Genomic DNA, 11,119 nt, shown 5'->3' on the forward strand with positions numbered 1-11,119 from the left:
CCCCCTGCAAAAAAAACCCCAATAAAAGCTCAACAACAAACCTCACACTGCAAACATATTTTTTTGATATTTTAAACACACAAGCAAGAATACATTAAAGTAGTAAAATAAAAATGTAGAAAGCCTAACAACTTTTCAGGCCTTCAAGCTCTATCACAAGAAAACAAAAGAAGCACATGGGTAAACTGGTTTTCCCTTTCCAGGTCACCCCGTGGAGAAGCCACTCTGAGGAAAATCTGCATTACCTCTAGCAATGAAAACTGCCATGCTAAAATCTGCCTGGGTCCAGAACAACCAGGGGTTTAGTTGGACAGCTGGCTTCCTTTAAGTTAAAGGGAAAATTCCTAACAAAGAGAGCCATTTTGTGTTGGCTACTTCATCTTGAAGGAAACTTTCCATCAAAGTCTCTGCAGCAATGAATATTTAATACCATTAACCACCTTAGCTCATGCTTTCTTTTTTTTCCCCATCAGTTTTCCATTTTCTCATTTAAAAAAAGAAAAAAAAATTAAAAACCCAATCAAAATCCTTTTAGGCTTGAAACCTAGTTATCTGTCACCTTTCAAACCTACCAAACTCCGAGGGAAGCAGCATTGCAAATTAATAGATCCTTTTGCATAGAGACAAGCTTTAAACACACAGATCTGAGTTGATAGACTAATGAAAATTAAAGCACCATTCTTTATGTATGGAGAGGAATTAATTGGAGATGGATAAAGTTTGGCATGCCAAGCATGTGCCTCCTGCTGCAATGCTGTCATAAAGGCCTGTGGACAGCACAGGGGTCAGAGGGAGATTCAGGTGACTTATTTATCTAGGAGGGATTGGTGACATTCCCTTTGGGTTGCTGCAGCATGTGACAGAGATGCCATTGTTTTGAAAGAGCACAGAGGTCACCAAGAAAAAGAGATAATCCTGGAGGAGTGCTGTCATCATATAATGGTAACACCATCCTCCAAGGTCTGGATCCTCAAAAGGACAGACAGGGACTGTGCACTCAGTGGAGAACTAGACAATGGACTACCTAGAAGTCCTTCAGTTTGTTAAACGACATCCTGGTCCTCTCTAAGAGCTGATGGAACAAGAATCCTTTAGATGCAAATGGCCCCATTGCAGTTAAAGGTAAAACACTAGCGGTGCCAGGATTTCACCCTATGGACGTAATTTAACTCAACTCCAGAAGGCCACCAAACGGGACGTAAAGTGGGACAGGTTTGCTCAGGGGAAATTCTGGTTCTGCTGCAATATTTCCGGAGAGAAGAGGGAGAAAAAATTGCTTATATTTCTAAGAAAAAGGCCTTTGACAATTTCCTATCAAGCCTTCAGCTTCTCTCAGACAGCCACTGAGCTGGCTCTCACTGATCAGCAGGAGATGCTGCTCTCATGCTGTCAACTGGGTAAATTGGAGAACAATGTGGCAGCAGCCAGAGACATCACAAATTTAGGGAGTTGAAAATACGCCTTGTATAAGCCCAGTGACATCACCCCAGGGACGGACAAGGGCTGGGAATGATTTGCTGCCTCTGCAGCTCTTATTTAAATGCACTTAAATGCCTGTTATTTAAATAAAGCTTTTGGGATGTGCTGCTGAGGCAAAACCAGAAATGATTCTGCGCACTCGCATGGTGTTTTGAGAGCAGCCAAATGCTGCTGACCCTGTCGGCAGATACTGGTGCCCCCAGGGCAGCTTTCTGCTTCAGGGCTTCAGAACAAGTCTATTCAAAGGTCCTTGATTTCACTTGCCCTGGTTTTATTATTATGTTGTTGTTGTCGTCCCTTAGATTATTCCTCTGCAATCAGGAGGCCCCGGGCACTGCAGCTCATGCCCTATGCGATGCCACCTCTTGTAAGGTAGCCTGTTACAGTCTTAGCTAATGAAAATGGCTTTCCAGCCAAGGCAATGGAAGCTTATGTTTTACAGTAGAGAGGTTACTATGCTCAATCCCATTGCATTGCAACATAAAGGATGAAGCAGCTTCCCAAGTTTGGTCCAACAAATTTGCACAAGCATGCAGCATCTACTCTGCTGTAATGGTGATCCTGTTTCAAAAAACATATTTTGTTGCCATGGAGATGGATGCAATAACACAGAAAAGATGCTCCTTTGAGGCAGTCTGTTCTAATGGTTAGAGAAGAGGTGCCTAGAAAGCTCTAGTGCTGCCCCATGCTCTAGGGTCAGTCACTGACCCTGTCTCAGTTCCAAATCGCCCATCTGCAAAATGGAGACAGGTCCCCTCCCTTCAGCACAGGGCTATAGGGGATGTTTGAAAAGCCTAAGTAACTTTCATTATCGTTATTTTGGCAGCAGGAAAGGAATGAGCAGAGGCCAGCAACCCCTGTGACTGCTGACACAGTCAAACCAGGAAAGCTGCACTTTGTACCAGGGTGGTAAAACTGTTGCCACACATTACCCACAAGTGAAACCAGCTACACCAGTTTTAGCACACTTACACCAGTTTAATAACTTGTCTGCACTAAGGGCTTCCACTGGCCCAGCTATATCAATCAGGAATCACACCTCTTCATACTCTTGGCCAGTCACTATCCCCTTTTCATCCTATTGACTCCAGGGCAAGTGCATGTTTCACTCACAGCAAAGCTCCTCTCTCTGTAAAGTGCACAGAGGAAAGGCTGGTTCCATTTATGAACCAAATCCATTCGAGGTGTTTTTCTATTCACTGTAATAGACAGGTAGCAAATTGGGTCCCATTATTTCATGATACAGCATATACAATCTTCCACTGGTTTAACTGAGCGCAGAATGCATGTCAACAGCTCACTACATATGTATGAACCCAACACATCAGCAGAGTACATCCCCATCCCAGCAACACTCCTTCAAAACCATTCTGCCTTTTCAAAACCATTCTATCGATTCAAAAGACATTCCTGAAGCAGAAGGTCTGGTCTGGCCTTGCCTAGACAAGGAAAATGAAGTGCATTTATCAATGGTGTTATAGTTAGAACATGTTCATTAACATACGTCTAAACACTGCTTAGCATAAAGAGGTTAACTAGTCAACCCTAGAACTTCGAAGTGGTGTTTAATGAACATGTTACTGAATGCACTTTGCTTCCCCAGTCTAGACTGAGCCAAAGGCGCTGTCTCTATTTAAACTTTCCCTGATATGGGTATACCTGCATTGCTATGGTAGCAAATCCCTCCTAACATCGATGTACCTTGTGTCAGCAAGAGTGTGCTTTTGCTGGCAAACTGATATCAGTGAGTAAAATAAATACTGGCAAAAGCACTTTTTTGATGAGATAACTACACCACAACTAGGGCTTCTACCAATGCAGCTGTTTTGTGAATCACACCCTCCCCTACAATAGCTACACTGGCACCTGTGTTTGTGCCTTTCAAGAGCCTCTCACTAGAAACAACACCAATTACTTCCCGCTCAAAGTACAGAGTAACTATGGTCCGGTGACCACAAGCATGTGTAACTTCTAGTTAAGGAGATATCTGTCTTCCCTAGTTCAGTCGGAAGCTTTCCCATCCTACAGCAACCATGTGCCTGGAAATCAAAGCCAACACCTTCCCCACTTTCTTCAGTGGGGAATGAGAGACACTTTATCCTTGACCTTTGTCTAACTATGGGAGCCACAGCAGGCCCCAAATCACACCCTTTGTGCTCATACCTCCACTCAAGGTTGGCAAAATATTTGTGTGTGCAGCTCTTCAGATAATAATAGCAATCAGAATAACAGCTGGGGCTTAAAGAGATCTCCAAGGAGACCAGATCTGCCATCAGCCAGCGACAGAGCTCGCTTAGTATATCTAAGTGAATGGTAGGGACCACACAGATAAAATTATCACATCCGCTCACCAGCAACCCATCTACTAGAACACTCTCCATATCCATACCTCAGACCCTTTCCAATCCATTCCACTTGAAATCTTAATCATAATAATCGTTTCCATTTACATAGTGTCCTTCACTCAGAGAACACCAAGTCATGGTGCATACACACATGAACACACTGCTACTTCGATCTACAGCTAAATAATGATAATAGACCCCGGGGTGAATGAGGCATCTGTTTAGCACCCTACACCAACAATTACACTCATGTGTAGCTCATGTCAGTGAAAAAAACAGTTTGCAAAGGAATCTAGGAAGGGAGTTTGGGGAAAGCAGAACGCAACTATTATGAGAGTTAGTAGTCTGGCTGGACCCAAATGAACCCACATCCCACCGTTATCAACCGACATTTATGGACCACCAGGGGTTAGAATCTCTGCTATACATTTAGTCTCAAAGGGCATGTATACACATACTTTTTTTCCAGTGATATGCCGGAGACTTGCCGCAGAAAATGGCGGTGGTGCACTTTTGAACTAAGGCACCTGCGAGGCGTTTTAGTTCAAAAGCACACCGCCGGCATTTTCTCAGAGCTGACATGTGTTTCGCCACTTATACAACTGCATGCATCACAGCACCGGGTGCTTTTCAAGGTGCCTGGCATTGCGATGCATGCACGTGTAACAATGCCCAAAGATGCCACCATCAGTGGCACCGAGACCTCTCAAACCACAATGGGGCACTGTTTCAGTGCTAGATCAGAGGCAAGGCTGTTTCCTACTGAGTGACAGAAAACACTTCCTCCACAGCCCAGAATATCTGATCAATCGAGGCTTGCATCAACTGTCTCAGATTACTTATTCACTATGGTTTATTATTTACAGAGTGCTGCCAAGGTGCTCAGTGATCTAAAAACCACCGAGGACAATCTGGCCCTACCTTTGAGAGCTTATATACAAACTGAACTCATTGGAGACGATAGGTGAGTTACTTAGTGAGTATTCCAAGTCACCAAGTTATAACCACAATAATACACAGGAACTCACTGCTGCTGAATGGGTCCATTTAATTTAATCCATTTGCAGTGAGCACCGGATTTTCCTGGCGCTTTTCCTAGTGCTGACAATATATGTGCTGTGACTTGTGGCACTTACAAAGGAGTTCAGAGCAAATCTCCACCACAAAACTGAGCAAAGCTGAAGCGTACAGATCGCCCCACTAACCTGTTTGTTTCTGCTCTCCCTCCCTCCCCACTCCAGAGCCAAGGCTTCAATGCACCCGTGCACAGACTGTGATGTGACATGTGCAGAGGAATAAATGTAACGCCCTAATCTCTAAGCCTCCTAATCAACTAATGCCCATCTGACATTCCCTCAGTCTTACCAGGTATGCTAATGCCTGCCAGCTGTACCCTGATTGTACAGGTGTTATCTTCTCCTTCTGCTTGCTGAGCTGAGGCAAACTAGGTCTGTTTGCTGTTATTTTACTCAGAAATTTAGCTGGAGCGCAATCATAGTGCTCACCTGTGTTCTCCAGTAACAATGCTACAGCTCTTTTTTTTCCCTTTGACTTGATAAAAAAAAAAATCACTGTACCCATATGGGCAGCCACCAGGGTGGATCAACTGTCTATGAAATCAGGACCAGTAGTAATGAAGAAAATTATCATTAATTGAAACCAGAGCAAGAAATCTGGGAAGTCAGCAGAGGCATAGCAAGCTCACTCGGCACCCAGGGTGGAGGTGGGAGTGGGGGTATGCCAATCAGCGTGGTGGGGGGGAGAGGGGAAGAGAAGTCCTACCTGCTTAGTCTTTATACACAGAAGGCAGCTGCTGCTGCTGCCACTGAAGCCAGCACTGTTACAGCAGCAGCAGTGGTGACAGCAGCAGTAGAAGTTGCTTTCCCTATGCAGAAAGCCCGGGCAGCAGCGACAGAGACAGCAATCTTGTAGCATAGGCTACCTGGAAGCTGCCCTTGGGGCCCCCACTTCCTCCTCCACCCACCCGAGATATGCTGCTGGGCACTGGGCTATGCCTGCTGGGAGAGACTCCCCAGGGTGAAGGGGGAGAAAGCACCATTCCACTCACCCCCCAATGCACTGCTGGGTCTAGGGCTGTGCTGCCTGACTCCTATAGCTGGGCAGGATAGGGATGCCCTTGACACAGTAAAGCTTTCTATGGGGGGATTCTGGCACCCCCTCATAGTCAGCACCCAGGGCTGGTGCCCTGCTCCCCCCACCCCTGTCATGCTATTGGAGGTCAGATGGACTATGCTGGAACCCCAGAGTTAACACATCATCTTTTACAAACAAAATGTCTTTGGTTATTTAATGGCTTCAAATGCCAGGGTGTTTGTCTAGTGAAAGGCTGCAGAGCAGTACCATCTAGAGCAGGGGTGGCCAATCTGTGGAACATATGCCACAAGTGTCATGTGTGGCACGTGACAGATCAGGAAAGGGACAGGCAGCACAGTGGTAGAAAGGGCAAGGAGAAGAAAGCTGAGCAGCGGGATAGGGCAGGAAGCACCAGCCACTCTTGGGCAGGGAAAGGGGGTTGGAGTGGCATGTTGGAAGGGTGCCAGGCAAATTTGTGGAATGCGTGCCAGAAGAGTTGCCCCCCTGTTGATCTAGAGAACAACCAACGTCACCCCCTGTAGCAGCTAAGTGTTTCTTGGCAGGCTCCCCTCCGAGCATTTCCCAGACCATCCCATCCAGAGACTGCCCAAGAACCGTCCTTGTATGCAGCAGTTCCACCCAGAACAGTTCGAGTGCTCTTTACTATGAGGATTTTTGCCATCTTGTTTCTAAACAAGTTTTGAAATTTTATTTCCAGATTGGTTCTTCTGATCATTTACATTCAGACAGCAGTGGTAAAAGGCACATGAATATCTCAGCAAGATTGCTACTTATTAAGTCTCCTTTCCTGGAATAGCATCAATGCCACCAGCTCTCTGAAATGCATAATGCTGCGCTATCAGATTTGGGGGAAGCAGATGTCTTTGTGATAGTCTTGCTTCATGGAGAAGCAACAGCAGGCAGACTATACACCTTTGGAATAATCTCTCAAGGAACAGATTCAGTCTGGAGGAGTCCAAGATGATACTTCTCATTTGCTATTGTAGCAACATTACTAAAATAAAAACAAAAAAATGCCAAGAGCTGGACAAGACTTCAAAAGATCTGAAAGTATGAATGTTTCTCTCCACAGCTCCAGAAATCGGGCTGAGGACCTAACTAGCTGTGGCACTTTGAGAAGATTTGTCCCAAAAAGCCAACAGACTGAACAACTGTTATTTCCTATTCCAAGTACAGAGAAATTTGAATTCACAATGATCACAAGCACCAGCCCACAGTAGTCACTGGCAACAGCGAGTTTTTAACAGTAACAGCTGTGCTTCTGATGTGGGACTGAACATTGTGTTTAGGGCAATTTTTGAGGCTCTTCAGGACTTTCTCTGCCTCTCTTAGCCAGGTAGTATTGAGACAAACACACCTTTAAATCTCTTAAACCCACAAGAAAGTCTAAGGTTTGTTTAAAGGTTTTGTTACAATTAGCATTACCAGTGATGAGACAAGCACCCGCTCCAGCTCAGGTCAGGGCTTTATTGTGGGAGGTGTTATACAAACATTTAGCAAGGGGCAGTCACTGTCCCCAGGAATTTATACAGCAAGCAGGCAAGACAGACAAAGTGTGGGAGGGGAAGCAGAGGCACAGAGAGGTAGAGTGACCTTCACAAGGTCACAGGTCAGTGGCTGAACCAGTCTCCTGGCTCCCAGGTCAGCACCCTACTCCCTGTACCACATTGCCACCCCACGTAAATTTGTGGTGCAAACACAGAACTTCGAGCCTGATAGTACAGAGAACTTAACCTGGCTCTTGTGCTCTATGGCCCTGGACTGGCTGATTACCCGTGCCTTAGTGTCCAATATGCAAAGTGGAGGTGTCACTCCTGATCTTCCCTGTGTGTCTGCGGCTGATGCAGTGCTCTGCATTTGAACAGCACTCTCAGGGCAATGAAATCACCTAATCAACAGGCCTCCTACGGAGTTGCAACAATTACCGATTCCATTCCACTCTCCCAGTTCAGCTCTACTAACCTCTGTTCCAAGCATATTATGCTCCTGGAGGCTTAGCAGAAAGTGTGCTGCCAACACTACTAATCTACTTAGACTGGAAACTCCCTACAGCAAGAACCACCTTTTTGCCATGTTTGCCTAGTGCCTAACACAATAGGATCCTGGCCCGTGACTGTTGTAACTGCTAGAATAATTATTTTTAAGAGCAGATTGGACAGACACTTAGCTAGCATGTTTTAGTCAGGGATGATCCTGCCTTGAGCAGAGGGCAGAACTAGATGACTGTGAGGTCCCTTCCAGCCCTACTTTTCTGTGATCCAGTCTCCCATCTCCAGACACAGCCAGAATCTGATGCCTCAGAGTAACATGTCCACAGTAAATCCTAAACAGCTGTGAGGCCATGGCCTCAAACCTGGGATCTCAGCCTGCCTGGCACAGCCACTCATCCCAGCCTGCCACCTCTCTGGCTGAACATTCAGGTCAAGCAAACCAGCCAGAAATTTCCCTCTGGGTCTGGTCATTCACTCACTCCCTGCCACCCGGGGTGGCCAGCCAGGGTCTGCTGACCCCACCATCTCTTCCCATATAAACCCCTGATGCAGAAGAGGAAATGTCTGGGCAGCAGGGCTTAACCTGTACCCAGACTGCTTGACCCCTGACTTGTGCCTCTACCAGCTCTGACTAGTCCCTTGGCTACCTGACACAGCTTGCCCTTGGACTCCATGTTCACCCTGACCCTTCAGCTTCCTAAGCCAACTCCTGGCTTCATCTCCTGGCTACCCGACCCAGCTTTCCTTCTGACTCCATGCTCTGCCTGACCTTCCGGCTTTCTGACTCAGCTCTTCAGATTGACCTCCCAGCTTCTGGCTTCCCAGATTCTGCATATTCCTTCTGATCCTGATTGCTCCCCACATGCCTCAAAAGATTCCCAGACCTGGCTGCCCATGAACCAGCATGACCGTAGCATTTGCACAGCAGCAACAAGAACCAGAATCAGCTGCTTCCTGCAGTACCTGCACTTGGGCATGCTGGAGGGGCAGCAGGGGGAACTCTATTCTGACACATCACCCAACCAAGCATACCTGCAGTTATGGGGTGCAGAATTGCTTTAGGGTGTTGCCTTTCAGATTAAAAATAAAGTCTATGCCCTTTCCACACACAGACTTTATAGGTCCCATAGCACTTCAAGAGTAAGGGTGTCATCCAAGGTTCATGGCTGATTTGCAAGATGTATCATTACCCTTTGCCCACCCAAAATTCCTCCTGTACTTTGGGTTGGGTATAATAATCTTCTTCTCATTCCATCCTAAACTGTTATACAAAGTACAGCAGAGGATGGCTGCATGTTTTCATGCTCCACCCCGTAAGTGGCTGCATTTCACTGATGGGGGAAGCAACTCCTCTGCACCTGTCTGTAAAATCTGCACAGTGCTTCAGGATGGTTGGATGAAAGGTGCCAGTGAATCTCAGCTATTAGGGCTGTCACCTAGAATGGATCTTTGCAGTGACAGCCTGTTTTAGCCTCACAGCCTTGTCACAGACTTGTCCAACTCACTATTCCACAGCACGGTCCCGGCAGCAATGGAAAACATCAGGGATTGTTTAAAGTGCAGTTAAAGTCAGGAAGCTCTAAACATCCCCAGCAAGGGTTCTCTTTCAACCACCTCCAGAGCAAATTGTATCAGTTTACAACTGTAAAGGTGATTTTCCAATGCAGCACCACAAACTCAGCCTACGATTTGGAAACTCAGCTCAGTACCTTCTGCCTCTGATATCATCCCCAACAAGTAAGGTTCCTGCAGCCTCAGCTGCCCAAGGGAGAGTCCCACCTGCTCTCCCACCCCAGGGGGCTCTGCAGGGCTAACAGGAGGACAAGCTGCGTGTGTTCGCTAGTGAGCAGGGTGCAACTAGAAGATACGTAGGGGGAGAGGGCAAGAAGGGGCTGTGGCATCATTATGTTTCTGACTGTCTTAAGCACATCCTTAAAAACTGTCATCTCTGTGTAAGTGTACGTGTGTGTGCATGAGTGTATATGAGATCTCACTATCAGTTGGGAAAGTATGTGCATGAATATGTACCCATGTCTGTGCAGAACTCTTGGCTGAAAAAATGAATGTGTATGGGCAAGTGGTGAGATAAAGAAGGAGGTTCAGACGGGTCCCAATTTATGCTCCAAGAGTGGAAGGGCCCCAAGTAATGTCACACACACCCCTGTAATCCCTGTGTACCTACCTCTCTGGAATGACTCTCTCTTTCCACTCAAGTAGGAGAGGACAGATCCTGGCCACAAGTCATTACATGTGATAGCCAAGTTGGCTTCTCCATGCAGCTGCAGGTTATATTCCTAGACAGCAAAAGCCACAAGAGGTTTCCATTCATCTGCCATGGCAGGATCCCTTCCCAGCACCACTTGCTTATTTTGGAAACCCACTGAGTTTTAGCTCCAGGTGCCGCAAGTGGCTGACAGCTGGTGTGGGCTGGTCCTGAACCCAAGTACCATGTTCTCAGTACCATCACCTCTCCACAGCCCTGCCCTGCTCACTGCTCAGGGTGAAGTCTGGGGTGGAGGAGGTTTGTGAGCTCCACAGCAAAGGATGGGGCAGGAAGATCTGGTGATATAAGACACATCTCACCCTCCCCCACACTTACCTGTACTGTGCCTGAAAATGGTTCTGCACAAAGCTCTGTCCCTTGGGAAGCTGGGAGGCTGGTTGAGTGCTTCCAGAGCCACCACTCTCATCAACATCAGGCTGAGGCTGCAGAGGGAACAAAGAAATGAATGGGATTCGGAGAACATAAAACAGCTGGTAAAGATCAACGCTTTGCTAGTAGCACCCCCATACTCTTTGTTGCATCCCGTTCCCTCTGGGTGTTATCAATAATTTCTCCTAAAAGAGAACTTGCCTCCAAGCTCATCTCTGCCTCTGCTTCTCCACAGCTCATGCTTTGCCTCCTGGTTTCTGACCCACTCTAATACAAACCACTTGCCCCACAACACTGTTACAACCTACAGAAACTCCACTGTGGAGCAGCCCCAGAATCAGCAATTCCATGTGTGCCCATCTTCACTGCAGAGATAACAGAAGTGGTTGGCACCCGGGTTGGCAGTCCCTAGGTCTGAGTGTCCACACTGAACAGCCTGGTGATCAGAGTGACTATCCTCACAACTACAGCAAGCCTCACTTCCCTGTGCATGTCATATCTCACTGTTTTTAGCCAGCAGAAACACCCTATAGTTA

At 46.7% G+C, this 11,119-nt stretch overlaps 1 protein-coding gene across 1 annotated transcript in view; it reads right to left on the minus strand.

Moving 5' to 3' along the window:
* The window catches only part of LOC102375671 (ubiquitin carboxyl-terminal hydrolase 43), a gene marked incomplete at its 5' end in the record, with an annotated part of 134,091 nt that extends 123,455 nt beyond the window's left edge, over positions 1 to 10,636 (minus strand). Inside the window, one exon of the mRNA XM_014527269.2 lies at positions 10,530 to 10,636. Within this exon, the coding sequence (XP_014382755.2) occupies positions 10,530 to 10,636 (107 nt within the window). The remainder of the gene's footprint in view (positions 1 to 10,529) is intronic.
* Between the last annotated feature and the right edge of the window lie 483 nt (positions 10,637 to 11,119).

Source organism: Alligator sinensis, unplaced genomic scaffold, assembly GCF_000455745.1.
Source record: "Alligator sinensis unplaced genomic scaffold, ASM45574v1 scaffold1878_1, whole genome shotgun sequence".
Classification (NCBI taxonomy): Eukaryota; Metazoa; Chordata; order Crocodylia; family Alligatoridae; genus Alligator; species Alligator sinensis.